Raw genomic sequence first — 24,155 nt, forward strand, 5'->3', positions numbered from 1 at the left:
CGTTCTTTCTCCTATCCATCCATCTATCCATCCATCCACCCATCCATCAATCCATCCCTCCAGTCACTGAATATCATGTATGTTTTCTGAGCATCTACAAAATCCCGTGCCAGGCAGTAGCACCAGGGATATTGATGGCGAATGAGGCTGAGCTGTGAAAGGTAGCAGAACGTGGCACCCTGAAGTTTGGCTACAGGGGCTCAGGACACGCCACCTCCAAATATGCCCCTTTGGTATATTGACTATTTTGAGCTGGAGAGGTTTTCTCTGAACTCCGCTTATCTTTAACTCCCTAAGTGCTCCAAAAGGAACTCAACTGTCATAAATCCCTCCAGCCAAACTTTGTCACAAAGATACCTTGCATCTATTCTTCTCAGGGTCCATTCATCTTTCCTAAAAATCATTTACTCTCCCCTAAGAGGCCTACAACACCCCTCCCCTTTCTCTATTGAGGTGGTATTTAATCCTGAAATCTAAAGCCATCTCTTTGAGGGTCGCTCATTTCCCCCTGGGTATCTCCCGTATGTGCATGAGGTATACATGTTAATGTGAAAGAATCTCAGAGGAAAACCTAACTGGGTAGAGGTAAGGTTTCACCTTCCTCTTGCTCCCTGCCTTCTGATAATGCCATCTCTAATTTCTTAATGAAAACTTGTATTTCCACCTCGAATTTCTTAATGAAAACTTGTACTTTTCATTTGCAATTACATGTGCCAGTATTACGTCCCTTTTGAATAACTGTGTCCAATTTAGCGTACTCGAAAGAGAATAATACGAGCTATTTAAAAAATAAAATAGTAGGAATCTGATAGGAGAAGAATTTAGTTATGATCTTTGCAGTAAATTTTTCTTGAACTTGAATAACTAATCCACAACACTGTTCCTTCTCCAGTGTTTATTCTATCAGAGCAGGGCAGTGACACAAGGAAAAAAAAGTGAAAGACTAAAAACAGACTGAGTTTTGCTATCTACCTACATTTGAAATCAAGGAGGTATATGCTTTATTGAGAAGATCATATGGCTTTTATTCTTCAATTTGTTAATGTGATGTATCACACTGATTAATTTGAAGATATTGAAAAATCCTTGTACCCCTGGGAAAAACCCCTCTTGATCATGGTGTCTGGTCCTTTTAATGTACTGTTGGATTTGGTTTGCTAGTATTTTGTTGAGGATTTTTGCGTCCATGTTCATCAGTGATATTGGCCTGTAATTTTCTATTTTTGTGGAATCTTTGTCTGGTTTTGGTATCAGGGTGATGGTGGCCTCATACAATGAGCTTGGAAGTGTTCCTTCCTCTGCAGTTTTTTGGAATAGTTTCAGAAGGACAGGTGTTAACTTTTGCACACAAGGATGCACACAAGGATGTATATGCTTTAAAAACAAAGTACTAAAGCCACACTCTGAAGTGCTTATTCAGGGAAGGTTAAGACAAAGGTGAGCGGCGTTTAGGAAAACCTATGGAATCTGAAATCAGACGATCTAGATTAGATCTAGATCAGAAGGCTGGCTAGTCATTTACTGTGGGTGTGAATTTATGCAAGCTGCTTAGCTTCACTAAACCTTATTTCTCTCATTTATAAAAAGCATTAACTCTATCTGTAGGGATTCTGTAAGAACGGCACAGAAGTGAGGTCATGTGCTTCCCCATCTTGCTTGACTCTTGCTAAATAAATAGCACTCCCACCACCTGAATCAGAGCTGACTTTGCTGCCTCTATCTTTAAATCAGCGGTCCCCGACCTTTCTGACACCAGGGACCGGTTTTGTGGAAGACAATTTTTCCACGGATGGGGGGCGGGGGCGGGGGAGGGATGGTTCGGGCGGTACTGCGAGCGATGGGGGGCGATGAGGAGCGATGGGGGGCGATGGGGAGCAATGAGGGGGGCGATGGGGGGCGATGGAGGGGCGATGGGGAGAGATGGGGGGCGATGGGGGGCAATGGGGCGGTGATGGGGGCGATGGGGGGCAGCAGATGGGGCTTCGCTCGCTTCCCTGCCGCTCACCTCCTGCTCCTAACAGGCGGCGGATCCGTACCCAGGGGTTGGGGGTCCCTGCTTTAAAGGGCCTAAACTGTTCTGGAGTGGTCTAAGGGAGTTGATTTAAATGGTTTCTCCAAACCAATACCGTATGCTAACACATATATATGGGATCTAAAAAAAAAAAAAGGTCATGAAAAACCTAGGGGCAAGATGGGAATAAAGACACAGACCTACTAGAGAATGGACTTGAGGACACGGGGAGGGGAAGGGTAAGCTGGGACGAAGTGAGAGAGTGGTATGGACATATATACACTACCAAACGTAAAATAGATAGCTAGTGGGAAGCAGCCGCATAGCACAGGGACATCAGCTCGGTGCTGTGTGACCACCTAGAGGGGTGGGATAGGGAGGGTGGGAGGGAGGGAGACGCAAGAGGGAGGAGATACGGGGATATAGGTATATGTATAGCTGATTCACTGTGTTATAAAGCAGAAACTAGGGGCTTCCCTGGTGGCGCAGTGGTTGAGAGTCCGCCTGCCGATGCAGGGGACACGGGTTCGTGCCCCGGTCCGGGGGAAGATGCCACATGCTGTGGAGCGGCTGGGTCCGTGAGCCATGGCCGCTAAGCCTGCGCGTCTGGAGCCTGTGCTCCGCAACGGGAGAGGCCACAGTAGTGAGAGGCCCGCGTACCGCAAAAAAAAAAAAAAGCAGAAACTAACACACCATTGTAGAGCAATTATACTCCAATAAAGATGTTAAAAATAAATTAAAAAATAAAATAAATAAGTTTCTCCAGTAGTAACAAACAAAATGAGCTCAGTAAAGATAACCAGAGACATGATTGTTTTGAGAAAGTTTAAAGCAACGGGACCATTAGCTTATGTCTGAGTCAGAGTTAACTATACTTACAACTGGAACATTTTGAAGTGAAACACTAGTCAAATTATTTATTTCACATTTAGATATACCTTCTCAAGGTAACAAGATGGACTGAGAACAACTACCATCTCTAACATGTTAAAAAAAAAAAAGCCAGTAAGCACGTATAATGTGTGTACAATTTGCCATATACGACCACACCCCAGCACTGAAACTCAACCCTCCACCCACCTCCACGTCACTCTTCGTCTCTCCCACGTGAAGTTGTATCAAAATTTTGGTTAGAATAATTTCTCGAGTTTTCATTTTTATAACCAGGCAAATGTTATCACAGCTGAACAACACTGCAGTTGTATAGCCTCGTTCCTTTCCTGGAATTTATAACTGCCTGCTTTTTCATTTGCTTTGCTGTGTATATTTTTAACAGTAATTTAATCTTAAATGCTCCCCTAGTCATATAAATCTCCCCTTAATACTTTTAAAACATTTAGGTGTTTTGTCAATTTCCTTTTTTTTTAGGAAATTGCTCATGAGGCCTCTGGCCTGCTCCCTCACCCTGAGGATGTCCTTTACCTCTTGCACGTGTTTGTAGCCTTATTTCTTAGAGTACCTACCTGCTTCTTTCTTGCTTTTCTCCCTCATTTTGGTGGAGGCCATCTCTCCAAGAGCTTTATGCTCAGGACATGAATTTTTTGAAAACTTCTCTGTTTGAAAGATTTTATTTTGACATTAATTAATAGTCTGGTTAGGTACTGAATTCTAGGTTGGAAATACTTTTCCCTGAGATTGCTGGGAGCATTGTTCCAGAGTTTCCTGGCTTCCAGTTGAAAAGCCTCAAACCATTCCAATTCCTAATCCTTTCTGTGATCTGTTTTCTCTTCTCCTCCCCCACATTGTTCTGTAGATTGATGATAAATACCTTGGTTTGCATCTGTTTTCATACATAACAGGCCCTTTCAATTTAGAAACTCATGTGCCTTTGTTGAACTAGAAATTTCTCTTTGTTTCTTTGATGATTTTCTCCCTCCCGTTTTACTTTGTTTATTTTGTTTCTTTTTCCTTCCTTCCCCCCTCCCTCCCTCCTTTTCTTCTTCTTCTTTTTTTTTTTTTTTTATAAGAAGTCATGATAGCTAGATGTTGGATTTCCCGGCCTGGTCCTCTAATTTTCTTTCTTGCTTTCTCACGGTTTCATGTGCTTCTTTCTGGGACACTTCTTCAATTTTATATTCCAGCCACCTATTTCCATGATACTTTATTTTTCAATTACACTTTTCCCTTTGAATAATGTATTTCCCAGCTCTCTGAGAAGTTTTCTCCTCCCTGCACAGTCTCTGTGGCCTCCAAGTTGCTTTCTTCCTGGCTGCTTGTTTAGATCTCTGTTTTCATGTCGACGCTCTCCTCAGTCCTGTGGTGGTTTGGGGCTACCTACTCCTGTGGAGGAGTGGGGCAGTAGAAAGGCATCTTGAAGACAGCTGCGTGCGCATAGCTGGGTGGGTTTGTGAATGCTGGGGGTTGACATAGGTCACGCTTGGGCCACTCCAAGCCTTTTCTCTTGTGCTGACTAGATTCCCTCAGAGAAGATTCTCCCAAACTCTTCCCGGAGGGAGACAGTCTAGCTTCGACATCCTGAGAAGGAAGACTGGCGGTTCAACAGTCACTGAAATTTCCTGAGTCCCAGGTTCAAAGACCCTCCACTTTACTGTCCGCAGAGGAAAAATCCTGAAGGTACAGTTGGAGATCTGGGTGTAACTGCTTCTTAAATAGACTTTCAACGAGTTCTCATTTTTTAGTCTTAACTCCTTCCCTCCCCCTACCAATTTCCAGAAGTACCCAACACTGCCAACTTCTACACTTTTAGGAATTCTATGGGTTATTTCTTGGCTTTCTCCATTATCAATTTTGTATTTAGCTTTCTTGGATCTGATAAGTCAGTTATCACTCACCCATCTGTTTTCCTGCTTCCAAAACTACCCTAATTGTCTCCTTCCTAATTCTCTGTGTCCTATGGGTTGATGCTATTTCAATGGGGTTTTAGGAGCAATGGAGGTAAATGCAGGACCTTAACATAACATCTCATATCTGATATCCTTATCACTTTAATGACATTTCTACTGAACCCCTGGGCAGGTGGATTGAAGGGAAAGAAGAATCTAGGTGGGGAGGCAATTGGGTGGAGAAATGAGGAAATAAGTAGTCAGGAAGCAAAGATCACCATCCTTTCTCTGTGCATCAGACAGAATGGCCCCAGTCACCCTGCAGGACTCTTCACGTTCTCCTTTGGCAGCAACACATGGACATGGAAGCTTGAGTATTCCTGGGTAAAATTCCAGTGACGCATGTAATTTTGCTGGCTTTTGCCCATAAAAGTTATCCTAGGGTTCCTGAATCCATCTGTCATATTGCTTTCGAGGGCAACAGAAAACTGTGGAATGGGAGTAAGTGTGTGGAAGGGTAAGATTACGGTACAGGAGATAAGCCACTTCTTCCCCTTTATAGAAGGCCAGGGTGGGGTATCAACTATTAATTTTGAACATGGAACAGAATTTCAGCAGGAAATTAATTCTCTTTTCATATCTCTATTTCTAGAGTTGTACAAATTAAAATTCTTTTGAGGCAAAAAATAGACATTAAAAAGACAATATGACACAGTAGAAGGGGCAAAATCCAAAACACCAATGCTGGTGTCGATGTGGAGCAACAAGAAATTTCAGGCATTGCTGGTGGGAATGCAGAGTGGTACAGCCATACGGAAAGGCAGTTGTGTGTGATTTTTCAGGCCTGACCATAGGCAATTAGAAGGGTATGATAATTAATTTTATGTTTTCAACTCGACCAGCCTAAAGGATGCCCAGATAGCCGGTAAACATGATTCCTGGGTGTGTCTGTGAGTGTGCGACTGGAAGAGATGAGCACTGGATTCGGTAGACTTGAGTGAAGAGATCCAGCCTTGTCAATAAGTGGGCATCGCCCAATCCGCTGGGAGCCCAAAGGGAACAAAAAGGCCAAGGAAGGGTGAATTCTCTCTCTCTTTGGGCTACGATGTCCTGGATATTGGAGTTCCTGGTTCTCAGGCCTTTGGATTCTGGGACTTACACACCATCGGCCCCCTGGTTCTCAGGCCTTCAGACTTGGACTGAATTATGCCACTGGCTTTCCTGGTTCCCAGCTTACAGACAGCCGACTGTGGGGCTTCCAGGCCTCCAGAACTGTGTGAGCTGAATCCTATAAGAAATCTCCTCTTCTCTTTCTCTCTCTCTCTATTCTACTGGTTCTTTTTCTTTGAAGAAGCCTAATGCCAAAGGCTTTCCCTGACAGGCCTCACAGGGGAGAACTGCCCTTCCCACTCCGGACTTGGTGCACAGCCAGCACCTTGCATCCTCTGAAAGGAGCTGCAATCAAGGTCTCAGGCCAACTCATTGGGCATGATTTTCCACATACTTGTATTCCAAGCCCCGGTGCCTTCGTTCTTAGATCTCTTTATCTGAGGCCTTGGGCAGTGGTCCTTGTCAGGTGGAGGCAGGCGGAGGAAACCGTGAAGACGCCTTCCCTCGTGTGACTTAGTAGCCAGTACTCTTCCACCCCTCGCCTTTCTGCTCACGTCCCGCCCTCCGACACCACCACCATCTCAGGGTTCATAGACTGCCAGACTTTTTCGCTCAGGGCTCCCTCAACGGTAAGAAGACGGCACATCTGTGCTGAACACCTGGCCCTCAACCAGTGTGCAGTTCCGTGGGTGAAAATGGAACACAGGCTTTGGAGTTTTCTCCAGGTTTTGACCCCTGCTTATTCTACCACCACAGTAAGTGACTAAAGGCTTAACTCTTCCACTTTTGACTTGTTGCTTTAATTGGCTACTCCGACACCTAGAAGCTTGGCTCTCTCTCGCGCCCAGCTCAGCTGAGCTCCTGACGTTTCCCATACGATCCAGCAGTCAGTCGCGCTCCTTGGTACTTACCCAAATGAGATGAAAATTTATGTCTTGTACACAAAAACCTGCACACTGATATTTATAGTGGCCTTATTCATAGCTGACAAAAATCAGAAGCAACCAAGGTGTCCTTCAGTAGGTGAGTGGATAAACTGTGGTACATCCAGACCATGGAATAGTATTCTGTGCTAAACAGAAATGAGCTATCAAGACCTGAAAGACATGTAGAAAACTTAGATGCCATATTACTAAGTGAAAGAAGCTAATCTGAAAAGACTACATACTGTATGATTCAACTATATTTCAATCTGGAAAAGGTAACACTATGTAGACAATAAAAAGATCAGTGGTCGTCACGGGTTAGAGGGGAGGGAGGGATGAACAGGTGGAGCACAGAGGATTTTTAGGGCAGGGAAATGACTCTGTACGATATATAGGGGTGGATACACGTCATTATACGTTTGTCCAAGCCCACAGAATGTCTAACACCAAGAGTGAACTGTAAAGTAAACCATGGGAGGGAGACGCAAGAGAGAAGAGATATGGGAACATATGTATATGTATAACTGATTCACTTTGTTATAAAGCAGAAACTAACACACCATTGTAAAGCAATTATACTCCAATAAGGATGTTAAAAATAAAAAAGTAAACCATGGACTTGGGTGATGATGCTGTGTCAGTGTAGGTTCATCGACTGTAACGAATGGACTGCCGTGGTGAGGGATGCTGATAGTACAGTGGGCAGTGTGTATGTGGGCGTGGAGGCAGATGCAAAGTTCTCTGTACTTTCCACTCAATTTTCCTGTGAGCCAGAAATTCTCCAAAAAATAGCCTGTTTTATTAAAAAAAATCTAAACATTAAAAAAAAAAGACAACGTGCTATTCCGGTACATCAGACTAAAAACATGAAGTAATATAAATGGTACACGTGTAACCCAAAGGGTAGATTAATATCTACATCTGAGATGGTCATAAAAATAACTGACAATATTTAATGTCTGAGAGGAAAGAGAGCTGGCAGTCAGGAACTGTTTAAACATTCCTTCAAAAATAAGACTCCCAGTTTGTGCTTTGATATAAACTCTGTGGCACATCACTGTGTGATTTGGGAGAGTCTTTATTCCTAGTCCCTGAGGTTGGGTAAAGCTTTTCCAGACAAGACAAATACATTCAATTTATCGTTGGAATTAACTGCATTTTGACATCAGTATAATGTTGAACATGCTCTTAACAAGAAAATAGAGAAACAGAAATTCTGGGGTAGGACAGATGGAAATACTGGCAGATAGACAGATAATGGCTGAGGAGTAAGGGGAGATCTAAAATGAAATAAAAAGGAGCAATGTTTTAAACCACAAAGAGGACATAACTGCCATACCAGGCCAGGCTGAGAAATGACTAAGGAGACCCCTACAGAAAACCTAGGAAAATTACAGTGCAGTGCCATGTTGATGCTGGCTGAAAAAACAAGGCAGGAAGTGGACAGAAGTGCCAAAAAGAAACTTTTCCATTTACAGAGTGTTCAGAAAGAAAAGTCAATTAAAAGAGACAATAAACATTTGCGAGATGGTTAGGAAAATCTACTGTTAAATGGATTTGATTATAGTGTTTTAGCTATTAATACAATTTACAAGACAAATAAAAGGTATGTTACTTTGTAAATTAGAGAAAATGTTTTTCTTTGATACTAGTAAAAAACAAAATAAAAATTTAAATAAATAAGAGATAAGAAGCAAAAAATTGAGATACTTAATTTAAAAGTAGACAATGCTTTCTTTACAAAAGCCACGTTGAAAAGAGCTTCTGGCACCTGTCCTCTCAGCAACGATGGCACACGAATCCATGCCCTCACCCCAGGTCTCTAGAGCGCCCTTCTGTCTGAGATCACCCCCAATACTAACTGAGCACGACAGGAGCTTCAAATGCTTTGAGGGGCCGGGAAGAACTGTAACATCGGCCCTGGTCCTGAGGAGCTGACAGTCTAGTTGAGAAAATGAGGCGCACACTCACAGGAAAGAACAATATAAGACTGAGTGTAATTAAGTGCTACGTTGAGTAGCATTGATTAAAGCCTTATAGGACTGTAAAAGCGAGAGGTCAATGAGGGCTAGACTAATCAGGGAAGGTTGGGTGTGGGGGGAAAGCTACTTTGCCCGAGGCGTGAAAACAGGAGCAAGATTTAGGTAGGTAAGGCCAGGGGAAGGAGGGGACCACATGAGTGACTTACAGTATGAAGTCAGTCACTAAAAAAAGTGTGAGAAGAGCAGCTCGATTTTAAACTATTACAGGAGTAATAATACGATTATATTATACTATAGGAGTATAATAGGATTATATTTCCTTATCTCCTAACCTTTATTTTTGCATGTAATCTTTTTCTTTTTTTTAACATCTTTATTGGAGTATAATTGCTTTACAAAGATGTGTTAGTTTCTGCTTTATAACAAAGTGAATCAGTTATACATATACATATGTTCCCATATCTCTTCCCTCTTGCATCTCCCTCCCTCCCACCCTCCCTATCCCACCCCTATAGGTGGTCACAAAGCACCGAGCTGATCTCCCTGTGCTATGCGGCTGCTTCCCACTAGCTATCTATTTTACCTTTGGTAGTGTATAAATGTCCATGCTACTCTCTCACTTTGTCCCAGCTTACCCTTCCCCCTCCCCATGTCCTCAAGTCCATTCTCTAGTAGGTCTGCATCTTTATTCCTGTCCAGCCCCTAGGTTCTTCATGACCATTTTCTTTTTATCTTTAGATTCCATATATATGTGTTAGCATACGGTATTTGTTTTTTTATTTCTGACTTCACTCTGTATGACAGACTCTAGGTCCATCCACCTCACTACAAATAACTCAATTTCATTTCTTTTTATGGCTGAGTAATATTCCATTGTATATATGTACCACATCTTCTTTATCCATTCATCTGTCGATGGAACTTAGGTTGCTTCCATGTCCTGACTATTGTAAATAGAGCTGCAGTGAACGTTGTGGTACATGACTCTTTATGAATTATGGTTTTCTCAGGGTATATGCCCAGTAGTGGGACTGCTGGGTCATATGGTAGTTCTATTTTGTTTTTTAAGGAACCTCCATACTGTTCTCCATAGTGGCTGTATCAGTTTACACTCCCACCAACAGTGCAAGAGGGTTCCCTTTTCTCCACACCCTCTCCAGAATTTACTGTTTCTAGATTTTTTGATGATGGTCGTTCTGACTGGTGTGAGATGATACCTCATTGTAGTTTTGATTTGCATTTCTCTAATGATTAATGATGTTGAGCATCCTTTCATGTGTTTGTTGGCAATCTGTATATCTTCTTTGGAGAAATGTCTATTTAGGTCTTCTGCCCATTTTTGGATCGGGTTGTTTTTTTTGATATTGAGCTGCATGAGCTCCTTGTAAATTTTGGAGATTAATCCTTTGTCAGTTGCTTCATTTGCAAATATGTTCTCCCATTCTGAGGGTTGTCTTTTGGTCTTGTTTATGGTTTCCTTTGCTGTGCAAAAGCTTTTTAAGTTTCATTACGTCCCATTTGTTTATTATTTTTTTTTATTTCCATTTCTGTAGGAGGTGGGTCAAAAAGGATCTTGCTGTGATTTATGTCATGGAGTGTTCTGCCTATGTTTTCCTCTAAAGAGTTTTCTAGTGTCTGGCCTTACATTTAGGTCTTTAATCCATTTTGGGTTTATTTTTGTGTATGGTGTTAGGGAGTGTCCTAATTTCATTCTTTTCCATGTAGCTGTCCAGTTTTCCCAGCACCACTTATTGAAGCGGCTGTCTTTTCTCCATTGTATATTCTTGCCTCCTTTAACAAAAATAAGGTAACTGCGCTTCCCTGGTGGTGCAGTGGTTGAGACTCTGCCTGCCAATGCGGGGGGGCGCAGGTTCGTGCCCCAGTCCGGGAGGATCCCGCGTGCCGCGGAGTGGCTGGGCCCATGGGCCGTGGCCGCTGGGCCTGCGCATCCGGGGCCTGTGCTTCGCGGCGGGAGGGGCCACAGCAGTGAGAGGCCCGTGTACCGCAAAAAAAAAATAAATAAATAAGGTGACCATATGTGCGTGGGGTTATCTCTGGGCTTTCTATCCTGTTCCACTGATCTATATTTCTGTTTTTGTGCCAGTACCATACTGTCTTGATTACTGTAGCTTTGTAGCTCCGTTTTCTGTTCTCAAGATTGCTTTGGCTATTCGAGGTCTTCTGTGTTTCCATACAGATTGTGAAACTTTTTTGTTCTAGTTCTGTGAAAAATTTGCATGCAATCTTAATCCATATAATCCAGCAAAGAATACACAAAGCACTTCTTACAATACATAAGAAAGTAAAAATGTTTCTAGTTTGATTAAAATATTTGGGAATAATCTATTTATAATAATTCTGGTCTGTATCTTTGGAAAAGTGAAAGTTTTGTTTGAAGAGTAGCCATTTGACCTTCATTTCAAAGGTTAAATTTTAAAATCTGTATAGGTAATGTTCATATTGCTTTTTTTTCCAATGTGAAATTTTACTTTTACTTAATAAAATCATGGCAGGGTTTGAGGGATGTTAAAGGTGATGTGAGCACCAGTCTGCCTGACATCAGCCCGGTGGCCTAGAGCTTCTTTCCTAACCTCTCAACACGGAGGTTGGGCTCCATCTCTGAGGCTTCATAAAGAACATGCTGTTTCTATGAAATTTATTAAGTGGTTGAATATTATACTTGGCTGACAATTACTTTCAAAGAGAATGAAAGCTTTCTTCAAGGTGAATAAAGAAACTTATACGAATACTTTTGTTAAAAATTAAATATGAGATGCTGATGGTGAACTGGGTAGAATGAGAACTAAGCAAGGACACTGGGATCTAATCCCACAGACTGAGTGTGATTATTTTCAATCACTTAACTGCCAAGGGCATTGTATTAGTTTGCTAGGGCTGCTGTAACAAAGTACCAAAAAATGGACGGTGGAAAACAACAGAAATGTATTGTCTAACAGTTCTGGAGTCTGAAAGTCTGAAATCAAGGTCTTGGCAGGGCCATGGTCCCTCTCACATCTGTAGGAAAGAATCCTTCCTGCCTCTTCTAGCTTCTAGTGTTGGCAGGGTTTGCTCCTTCTGAGAGCCTCTGAGGGACAATCTGTTCTATGCCCTTCTCACAGCTTCTGGTGACAGGTGGAAATCCTTGCCATTCCTTGGCTTGTAGACGCATCACTTCAATCTCTGCCCTGCCTTCATATGGCATTATTCTCCCCATGCGTCCTCACACTGTCTTCTCTCTGTGCACGTCTGTGTCCAAATTTTCATCTTCTTAGAAGGACACCAGTCATATTGCATCAGAGGCCCTCCACTCCAGTAGGACGTCCTCTTAACTGCTTACATCTGCAACAATCTATCTCCAACTAAGGTCCTACTCTGAAGTACTAGGGGTTAGGTCTTCAACATATCTTTTTGGATTGAATATACAGTTCAATTCATAACAGGCCTCATTACCTGAGGCTGTAAAATCAGGATTTTGGACTAGATGTGGTGGATCTGAACTGTTTTTTGGGTGACATATTCCTTTGAGACGATGATGAAGGCTAGACACCCTTGACTCAGGGCAACACACACCTACTGGATATTCTGCACAGCATCAAGATGAAGCCCTCCATTGAACCCCTAGGAAGCAGGGGCCCCAGGTAAGGAGTGCCGTCACTGAAGGAAGGCTCTTTAGTTTCTGCAAGAGCAACATTCCTTGAGCTACAAATACATCACCTATAGCTCCAAGAGAGCACATGTCATGTCCAGAGCCTTGTACAGTGGTGTTCGGTTAAAGCTTTTTGAGCTTGAAGATGACTGGGTGTAATGGAACATCAGCATTCTGGATGCCCCAGGCAGGGCATCATGAGTCAGGATCCACGGAGATGGAATAAAAACTCGATACCAATGTTCCATATGGAACGCACAGGGTGGCAAATTACCCACCTTCCTCTTGTTCTTGACCCCAGCCTAAGATGCAGACTCATCTGATCAGTACTGCCCTCCCACGTGTTCTGCCCTATCCTGTTCTGTGTCTTCTTCCTGCTACTCTGCCCCCTCCCAATCCTCTCTGAGGAACAACGCCTTCCCCTTTGAGCCTTGCCCTCCCGACCATGCTGCCCCTGCAACCTCCAGGGGTGATGGTGGGGGGCACCCCGCTCCCTGATTCTGTCTGTGAGCCATTGCTTCCTCTCATTCCATAAAGATCCCTCTTCCTCTGAAGGTCATGCCATGTATCTATACTTCCATCCTTCCCCTTCCTTAGTGTCGTGGAGGCACCAGGATGGCCGGCAAAGAGCAGGCACTCAATAAATACTGGTTGAGTGGTTGATGCTATGCTTTGAATAAATGATTGACTGAATAAAAGTTGTTTCCTTGGTCACTCTTCTGCAATTATGGGATGCTTCCACTGCTGGCCTCACTGTGCTTCTTCTATACCTTCTCCTATCATGATTCTCGATGAAGTGTCCCTGGAGGACCAAACAAAAAGCCCAGCTCCTTCCCAATCCCTTGATCTCCTCAGTGACTTCCTTCCCCCCTTTACTGACTTTGACCACCCTGGTCACACCGAGAACTGCTCCACGTCCTCTCGTTTGACCACAACCTCTGATGCTTTCAGCTCTCGCATGCTCCCTGTAAATCCCCTGATACTCTGATTTTGCAGCAGTCTCTTCCTGGCCACACTTCTCTCCCTACACATCTTGAACCTCTCTCTTAAGATGTACTCAATGCCCCCCACCTCCTGCCTCCTTTCAGCCGGACGTGGGCCTCACTTGAAGCCTGAATCGCTCTCTGCCTCTTTGGGTCTTGCCCAGTGAGCGTCACCAGGTGCCACTGCCCACATGTCTCTGCAGGCTCTTCAACAGCTCGCAGGCTCATGCTAGGTCTTGGGCAGCCACCTCCCCAGCGCTTCCCAGTCACTCCCCTCAAGCCCTGCCCTGCCCCATTCACAGCAGACAGCCTCGCCTCATCCTTTACCAGGCACCTTCTCCTAGAAACCGGTCTACTTCTGAAACCTGCCTGGTGCCTCCTTCCATAGGACTCCCGACCTCACGCCACTGCCTAGTCTAGGCCCTTGTTTCTTCAATTATTTCACTCAAAAAATATGTGTCAGGAGGATTACTATGCACAGGGCCCTGTTCTAGATGCTGGGATACAGTAGGCAAACCAAGAGAGACAGAATTCTGTCTCTCACTGGCGGGTAGAAGAGTGGGTGTGAAGAACAAATCATAAACGGTAAAAACTTCAAATAAACAGGATAATTCAACTTTTCATAAATCCTACTCACAGAACAGGAGGGAAAAACTAGCACTGACCCTTGAAGGAGGAGCTCAGACTCTGGTCTGAGAAAGAAATTCTCCACAGCTCTCCCACCTCCAGGTGCCCTGTTTCCCTCTACAGGCAGCCATCAAACCTTCCTGGTCCCCACACCGACCTCTAGTTACATCTTTCTTCTTCCCTTCCCTGTTGACTTTCTTTAAAGATTACTCTGCACATGCTCTCTCTGCATTCTTTCTTTTTTATTTAGTTGACTTTTTGTTGAAAATGTAATGTGTATATAAAATAACAACAAAAACTGTAGAAAAGGCTATTGTAGTTCTGAGCTGTCCAGTTACCCTTCAACCTACCATAATCCAGCTTCTGCTCCCCCAGTCCACTGAATCCACTTTGGTAAGGTCTCCAACGACTGTCCCTCCACAGGTGGACCTTTCCAGCCTTACCTTACTGTACCTCAGCACTCCTGACCCCTGTTACTTCTCTCGCTCATATAACAGCTTTGTGAGGTTACAACACAAGCTCTTCCTTCTCTGGTGCCTCTTAAATACTGATATTAAATACCTTTGCCACCTTCTCTTTCTGTAAGCACCCACCTTAGCTAGACTGACCATATAATTCTTATGATCTCTATGGGATGCCTCTGAGAGTGAAAGAAGGCAGTATGAATAACTATTACTCTTGATTAGCAAGTGTAAACTGAGACTGTTCCATATAAACTGGGATGTATGGTCCCTCTATTCTTGGGAGATCACATCCACTGTTGCGGCTTTAACGAACACGTACCTATTCACCATTTGCAAAAATAAATCTGTAGCCTTGACACTGACAGTGAGCTTTATTTTCCAATCTTCAGGTACTGATTTCTTACAGACATCTCAAATTCAGCATGGCCCAAACTCAATCATACCCATACCCCAAACCTGCTAATCTTTCTCTTTCCTCTCCAAGTCGTACAGATTACTCAGCTCTTCAAGCCAGGGCTCATGAGGGAGAACTTCCTGTTCTCTCTCACCTATTCGATTTAATCCCCAAGACATGCTGACTTCAGTTCTGAAGATTTCTTCAATCCACTGTTTTTCCCTTGGACTATGGTCATAACTTTTTATCTGATGTCCTTGCTCCAGTCTTGTCTGCTTCAAGTCTATTTCCACACGGCTGACAGAGTGACCTAACACTGCCCACACTGCTGCTCTGAACCTTTCAGCAGTTTCCTGTCACCTCCAGGATAAGGACTCTCATCACGATCTCATTCTCTTGACTCCTTCAGCCTCATAACCTGCTAGTCACTCTCCCTTTGCACCCTCAGGATACCAGACAGTCACAGAAACACACATACAGCACCCCCATTAAGCTGACTCTTACTCCATAGCTTCTTTGCTCATGCTGTTCCTTCTGCCTGGAACGCAGATCCCTTATTTCGCTCGCCAACATCTATAGCGTTTTCTCTAGTCACACAGCCTGCCCGGAGGGGAGCTCGGTGCCCCTGCTGTAAACTTTCATGCTGCCCATCCATGCCTCAGCCACAGTTCCAGACACGTCAGTTTGAAATTAATGATGTCAGTCTTTCCTACTAGTTGGTAAACTTCCTGAGGACAGGGGCAGTGCCCCTTAAATACTTAATATATAGTCATCCTATTTTTAGGAAATCTCATCCACTGTTATGGGTTTAAATAAGCAAATTTAAATAACTTGGACTTCATATTGAAATAAACAACTTCATTACTCCTGCATGTTTTCACTTTTGCCTATGTGTTTTATAAGGTCATCAGAGCAGGGATTAAAAATGTACAAAGGCTTCAGCTGCCAAAACCTGCAAGTTTTATTAAATTAATTTTTAAAAGTAGATCTTAGAACAGGAAACAGGGTGATTAAATTAAAAATATAGTTGTGATGCACCGAAGTAAGAAAAGAGTAAATATTCAAATGTTTAAGACTACAGAAAATCAGAATACATTTCGATAGTGGTTTGACTTGGAAAATTTTGTGAAAATATTATCCAAAAGCATTTTTAAAAATAAAAGCAGCTTCTCATTCCTTTTGTTTTTTATTACTTACATTTTATAAAAATCATACCATTTTTAAATGGGAGATTAGCATTAAATATTCTAAAATCTATCAACAGTATCCCTCAAATCTACCCAAACATTCTTCTCTACTTTCCAAGATGTTTCCTCTTATGATTTCCATGTTCTTCTCGGTTTAGCTCTGACTCAGAAAGAAGGAACTTTTCACTTTGTATGTCAATACCCAAACTATCTGACCTTCAAGGAACAGAAGAAGACCACAAGTTTTGGATAAAATGTGGTGCTCCTGTCACTTACTCATTCAAGTAATTTGGGGGTAATTTAGAAAGTATAATCTAAAGTCTAAAGAATATTATTAGTGTTACCAGAGGCATAACAACAGCATCTGGCACAACTGGCATTTAATGAACACAGAAAGAGAACCACACAGCAATTTAACAGTCAAGATTATGAATGACTCCAAAGAGTTTATGTTCTTCTGACAAAGTCCTACTCTTACGGTAGTTTTTTATCTCCTACTTCATCATCCTTTTGTGCAATCTCTCCTAATTATATTTTGGCTTACAAATCTGGTTTTGTGAACTGTGGTTATTTTTTTGAGAAGGAAAACAATTTGAGGTATTTTGAAATTTAAAACACGCTTTGCTATTTTCTTCAAGCGGAGGATTATCGGGCCATTCCAAAGGGTTAGGCACTGGCTTTCCAGCTCGGCAAGCACCCTAAGGTAGATCGGATGAGGTGGGGATACATCTGCCATTTGACACTCCACTGAGAAATACACTTGGCCAAAATACAACTGAGAAGAAGTTAAAATATCTTTAAATGTAATATTTAACTTTTATTGGCAAGTTGTAGATACTATAAAAACAGCTCCAAGCTCCTGATAAATATTCCTGAATACTCCCTACCTGTCAGAAGGTGGAGCTCTAAACATATCTGAAATACTGGCTTTTTATATGTATGTTTCACAAATGTGTGTAATGAGGAGATTAAAGCAGGAGTAAAGTCTTTAGAAAAAGGGTTCTGAAGAATATTCCAATTCTCTCAATATAAAATCACCCACATCTCCCAATATGTACATGGTTAACTAACAGAAAGCATATTTAGTATGTTCCTTTGAAACTTCACTATACTGCCTACTATAAAAATGTAGGTATGGTAATTCAAAATAAAAGATAAAGTATATTTAAGAAACACAGTTTAAAAAATCAGGACCACTTAGTTGAATGTCAGCAAGGTCATTAACACTTACAAGCATCTCGGATGTAGAGTAACATGGCTATGAAGATATAATCAACCAAACTCAGGCTGAGGCCATCTGCAAACAAGGCATCCCAGACCACCAGAAGATCCTGCAGGGGGAACTCTCGTCCAAACAGCAGCCGTACCCACCGTCTGGGAAGAAACAAAACCCAAATTCAGAAAACAGTACTTTTGAGAGTAATATAAAGAGGAATCATTTTCTCCTGTGACTGTGAAAAAATTATAAATTTTAACTGATCACACTGAGCAAATATTATGTATCAAAAATATAATACAGTGAAATCCAAGTTTTAAGCTTTCAAATGAGTTTTGTAATTTTACAACTAGGCCACAATCATTAAACTTTATTCCTATATGTATAAAACACAAGCATGATATTTGAAAAGGGTAGAAATCTTTCATATGTATTAGAAATCACAAATTTCAAAAAGGCAAAGAGAAAAATGAATGTAGTTTGATAGTTGCCTCATACGTAAGGTTATAAATTAAAAAATAACAATATTCCAAAATTTTATATTATTACTGACCTTTTTTTTGTTAACTAGACTTTTGCAAATGGTCATATGACACATTACTACAGCCAAACAGAAAACTGCATTCTCACATTTCACTCCTATGTAAAAATATTCATTTTAAAATTAAATGTGGAAAAAACAAAAGATATCTGTTTTTGTCAAGCACAGACAGCTATTTCAAATGAAACATATAATGATACTTAATTTTTAACTTCAGAATAGATATACCTTATCAGTGAGGTTATCTTTCTAGGGGTAGTTTTCAAAACACAGTCAGTTTTATGGCCAGGAAAACGAACACTGATGCTACAGAGCAGACATAAAAAGCTAATAGGAATACTAAACAAGGTCTGTCTCTAATTTTATATCATAAATAGTAACACCTCAGACTCTGAGCCAATGCTAAGCTATTTATATCTAATTCTTACAAGAAAATTAAAATAATTCACTTTGATATATTTTTATTCATTTACTTCTAATTTTATATATATGGCTATAATTTCCTTACACAAGCCTTTCTCTAGGAACTTCAGCTAGAAATCTGTGTGATTCTGGCACATAGCAAAGACTCAAAAATTCTAAATTTCTAGTACCACTAAATAGTACAGAATAGAGGAGATTCTTTACAAATTAGTTAAGAGATATTATTACCTCCTTGCAAAATTCAAAACCAAATATAACCATCTGTGAGGTTAAAGTGAGGCCAAAAAAAAAAAATTCAAATACTGCTTTTTTTTCAGGGAGTATTACATTTAAGGAGGAATCAAAAAGCTGTGACAAAATAGTGTATAATCACACATACGCATCACAGTTTATTAGGAACCATATGATCAAATATTTGAGTTCTTTTATTAATATTACCAAATTAATCAACAGAATAATTAAACTATTTTCAACTTCATCTTAAATTATGTTACTCAATTTTTCAGGAAGAAATTTAATGTCTAAATGACATTTATCCTTTAAAAAAAATGTTATAGTATTGCTTAGAATGTTATCTACCTTTCAGTTCTTACCTCACTGCTAATATATGAGAGGTGACTAACACAAAATATATATATGTATATTTTGTCTAATATGCTTGTATTTATGTGGTTTAGAATGAAACATTATTTCTCCACACACTTCTAATTCTTTCAAATTACAAATGCTAATATTTACTGTTTTAAGAAGTACCAAAATATCCCTAAATTAAACAGGTTGCTCTTCTTAATTACAAACAATTAACTGGTCTTGCAAAGAGTGTCGGGGAACCAGAGAATGGGCAAAGCAAAAAGTACCTGGATTAGACCATCTGGGGGACCTGTTTAAGGACCTTTAAACTGATAACTATCTATATCTGCGTTAGTAAGTGACTAAAATCACTTAGAACATGGTTATCCAGTTATCCAAGTGACACAACTGATGAAACATTCATCAATGAAAAAAACTGATGAGGGGTGAATGTATAACATGGTGACCATAGTTGGTAACACTATGTATTGTATCATTGAAATTTGCTAAGAAAGAAAGAACTTAAATGTTCTCACCAAAAAAAAAAAAAGATAAATATGTGAGATCATGGCTATGTTAATTAAATAGATGGAGGAATCTTTTCACGATGTGCACATACATCAAATCACAATGATGTATGCTAAATATCCTACAATTGTATGTGTCAATTATACCTCAGTAACGCTGAAAAAATAAGTAAATAAATAAGAATTATCTTGGTTTGACGGATAGGCAAATTTTGGCAATTTGAAAACTGCAAATTCTGACATTTAAGTGATTCCTCCTGGTTCAAATCTGGATGCCAGTACAAAACTCAAGGATCACACCCATAAAACAACACTGTGCCCTGAATGTGGCCCCTTCCCTCCTGGAGGTTATTTTAATGCTGTCCTTATCTGAATAAGCCCATTTGGTAACTGCTGCTGCTGTTTCCCAAAAGACATTGCTTTTGCTAGGCCTTCTTATGTGTAGAGAAAATTTTTTCTGTGTGTTTTCCAGGCTATTGAAAGCAAAATGCCTTTTGAAAAAAGGTGACATCTATCATATTACAATAAACATCATTTATCAAAAAAAAACCCCAAACTAATGAAGGTTAATACACACCACGGATGAGAATACAATGCTATCTTTATCCCTCTTCCTTAAAGTTCAAATTCCTCTCATTTTCTTATGGACAATCACATCTTTGGTTTCATCACAGATAATGCATCGAAAACAAAGGAGTCTACTTTTCAGAAATAATCTATATTCCTATTATTTCTATAACAAAATGCCCAGTTATTGCCCAAACCCCTTCTCTTGCAGCTTTTCTGCCATTTGGGGTTGTGTTAGCTTAGCTTCAAAAACCACCCTGCAGATACATACGTGCCGCAGTTGCCACCGCAGAGCTGTCAGGAGTGGGGACTGAAGACACCTAGCAATCTACAGTGAATAAAACATGCCTTCAAAACCACACAGAATGTACGTCTTCAGTACTTTTATATTTAATGTGTAATCTGTGATGTGCCGCTTTATAAATATTTTACATTGCTTTATTTTTGAAGTTTCACCTTGCCAAGTACACTGGTAAATAATTCCAGGGCAAGGACCAAAGCGTGTGAGTGTGTGTGTGTGTGTGCGCGTGTGAGTGTGTGTGTGTGTGTGTGTGAGAGAGAGAGAGAGAGAGAGAGAGAGAGAAAGAGAGACACAGAGAGAAATAGAGAGAGAGAGCGTGAGCCAGAAAGTTCTCTGTAAAGAGCTCTGTACACTTTGCTAAGTGCTTTACGTGTTTACCAAGGTCTTGTTAAACTCACTGTAAAGCCACCTGTCACACTACTGACAAGGAAAGGTGGCTAAATTGGAAATACAGGAATTCATCTGGGTAATGGCAGCATAAAAATAATTCAGGAAGTGGAAAAAAACCCAGAAACACAGAAGGAAAAAATGCATTAATAGGTGCCTAGCAAGTTTCTTTTATATAAAACTGTTAATAAGTTGTACATGCAAGGATATTACATTAAAGCAAAATATAGTTTCCTCTATTTTACCTGCAATTATAGGAAAATTAAGGCCAAATTCTCAAAATATTTAAGGCATACACTGTATGACTAATGGAACGCTTTGGGACCAACAATGACCTTATCAATAATTTAATCATTTTTATCCCAACTGGGTTTAGTTCATACATATATTCACCACACACAAAATTTCCTGTGCTATTTTGGACTTTCTTCATTGAGCTTAAAAACCAAGAAAAAAATCAGTTCTTTATGGAATGAGTTACCAATAGAAACAATTTCAGTATGCCTTTGTATTCCTAGAAAGGAAAACTTACTCTAAGAAATGAGGTCCTGTAAAGAAGTCACTCCTAAAATTAACATGCTTTTATTGCAGTTAAAAATATTTAGCAAGAGTTTAAGTTACACTTAAGGGTAGCATTAAACCTTTCTTTTAGCTTCAGTTTAATTGCTTGATACTATTAATCTTGCTTTATGTATGTTACACCTGCAGATTGCAATGCTCGTAACCTATACCTTGTATTATTTGTGATAATACAGTAATTCATTTTTTACCAGACTTACTTAGTAATTAAAATCTACACAAACCAAAAAGACCTTCTGAAGTATTAAATTTAATAATAAACCACCCACAGACAGGACAGTCTCCATGTCTGCATTTATGCCACTATTCTCAGTTTTAAATTTCTGTGTAATTAAGCTGTTATCCCCTGGGGATCAGTGATTCCTGATGGTGTTATTGCTTGGTGAATGACCCATGGAAACACCAAGAGAAATACATTTTTTACTGATCAGTTTATGAAAATGACCAATTTGACTGAGGTTTAAATAAACAATTTGACTGAGGCTTAAATAAACATAGCCTTAATCCAACATGGCTGCAGTGGGTTATACACACAGAAAGCAATTTATACACTAGATCTTCATTTCTTTTTTCTTCTGAGATATGGGTACAGCCACCTTGGAAGAACAAGTAAAATGGAAAAGGTATATTCAATTTAATTTAACAAACACTATAGGGGCATCTTGAGTAACCTGTGATCACTGGGTAAGCATATTGGAACACAAAAGAGCAATGTTAGAGTTTTGCTTAATGATATTAATTTTGTCTTTTGCCTTCTGTTCACTTGTACTTTTCAAAACTAACAGTTAATTTTTAAATAATCCATGCCTGGTAGAGAAGAAACACAGAATCCAAATTCTGTGTTTGTGTCAGAGAAAAACAAAAGCAAACCAGAAGTTCCCATCTTTGTGCCTGCCTCCTCCCTTGACTGAATTTAGGCTCCTCTTATACTGGGTTCCTTTGTACTCAGTTCTTTTTGAATTAATTTACCGAGTTTTCCTTTATGTCAACTCTGTGAAAACAGCCTTAAAATTAGAACCAAATATTGTAGTTATTATAATTAGGGTCACAAGGCATTCTCATCTTTAATTCTAACTTATTTAGAGAGCAAAGCCACAAAAGATGGAAGCCAAAATAAATCATTTCCCACCCCCCCAATTTCACGTTTATTCTTTTTCTGACAGCTCTGCAGAATACATTATTGGAAGATGCTTAGCCTGTTGGCTATTTTTTCAATCTATTTCAATTTGGTCTCCTTAAAAATATTTGGGATCTGCATGTGTTACAGAAAGATCTGAATACTTCAAGCCCATCAAACTCTGCTGCAAAAACTGAAGGAACTGCAACTTCAAATTAGTTATTATCTTTAAGGAACTCAAATTTGCTTTCTAAGTGCTCCTTGTAATACGCAGGTTGAAGCCAGCTTGAATTTGGCTTTCTAGGAACATGTGTTAACCCTAACTTAACCCCCACAGGATAAGTACACGAACTGTTAAAAGCGTATTTTTGACTTTGGGGAAAATTCTCTGTTCCTTTCAGTGGGCAGTACATAGCCCTTTATTAAGGAAGGTTTCTTATTCCAAAAATAAGTTCCTAATAATTATTACCCATTCGTACTGTAATTTATTCTCTTTGGCAAGGGTCTGAAGCTGTTTTGTCAGAACAACTATAATACGCCCTTTGCAAAAACAGCCTGAATGGAAAGCAGAGCCTTGTGTATCTATGTTTCTTCAGCGGTTCAAGATGCTCTGAGAGTGTGGGGCACAGAGGATGACCATCACATGTCTTGAGGCTGTATAATCCTTGAACGTTCCCTCTCTCTCTCTCTCTCTCTCTCTCTCTCTCACACACACACACACACACACACACACACTTCTTTCAGAGGTAGACCTGCCATTTGGATTACAAGTATGGTATATCGAGGAGTAATTTTAGGATGTATGATTTACCAGCAAGTTCAAATAAAGCTACTGAAAGGTGGTCATACTCCAATATCGATTTAGTTGTATGAATACGATGTGCTCTCACTGAGAATCCTATTGTACACTCCAACCAGGGTGCAGCTGGAATCATAGCCCTGACTCAAGAGAACATGGGGGTAAAAGCTGCTATGAAGTAATCTCTCTACCTGATCACTTACTTGGGCTCCACTACAAGTGAGCTACTGGGCATCTCCTTGAGAAAATTACTTGGAAGCCACTCCGACCTATGAATAACAGCATGAAGAATTCATGGACGGTCGGTGGTCACGTTGGGACACTTAATTTTAGGCTCTGTGAATACTAGTGTTTATTTATACTACAAACAAGTTTTACTTCTAGGAAGTCTATAAATAAGCTTTGTTCTGTCATTTTATCTTCAGGAAAGGGAGTTATGAGCAAGTCGGTTTTCTGAAAGAGCACACACCGTCTTCCTAAAAATAATTGCTCCTATCCTTCCCTAATCTGAAACTCATTAAAAAACAAAACAAACCTTGTGTGACTTTATTTTTTTTTTTTGAAATTGTCATAGGCTATTTCACATACCAATGAAATCTTAGCCTCACTGAATAACACTTTTCAATTTCCTCTGCATAAATCTCCTAATACACTCATATATATTGTTGGAGGAACTAACATAAGGTGTAACACTAAACTAAGAAACATCGTCAGGATCCACGTGATTCAGGGTGGACGTAAGACCGCACGTCTGCAGACCGGTCACACGTCATGAAGAGAGTCAGACTGAGCCCCTTCCTAAGAGGCAGCAGCGGTGCCTGGTTTCTATGACTTCTTACCGCTTACCTGTAGCTGTAAGCACCTTCTGGGAGTGGTTTTCTCGGGCCCTCTTTTCCTTCTCCCCCTCCCCGCCTTCGCACAAGGCGCCCCGACCCTGCCCAGCTGTGCGGAGGCTAGGACAAGTGCGTCACTCAGGCCTGATGCTTACAGGTTCCATATCTATTCTGTTCCCCCA

At 40.6% G+C, this 24,155-nt stretch overlaps 1 protein-coding gene across 11 annotated transcripts in view; it reads right to left on the bottom strand.

Annotated features, from left to right (window-relative positions):
• The window catches only part of TBC1D5 (TBC1 domain family member 5), a 536,700-nt gene that overhangs the window by 139,985 nt on the left and 372,560 nt on the right, over positions 1-24,155 (bottom strand). For all 11 annotated transcript variants that reach the window (XM_089911191.1, XM_089911192.1, XM_089911189.1 and 8 more), the window contains one exon: positions 17,345-17,487. In XM_089911191.1, the coding sequence (XP_089767317.1) occupies positions 17,345-17,487 (143 nt within the window). The remainder of the gene's footprint in view (positions 1-17,344; positions 17,488-24,155) is intronic.

The sequence above is a fragment of the Delphinapterus leucas genome, chromosome 4 (assembly GCF_059928025.1).
Source record: "Delphinapterus leucas isolate spDelLeu-1000000601 "Yukka" chromosome 4, BTC_Dleu_Yukka2, whole genome shotgun sequence".
NCBI lineage: Eukaryota > Metazoa > Chordata > Mammalia > Artiodactyla > Monodontidae > Delphinapterus > Delphinapterus leucas.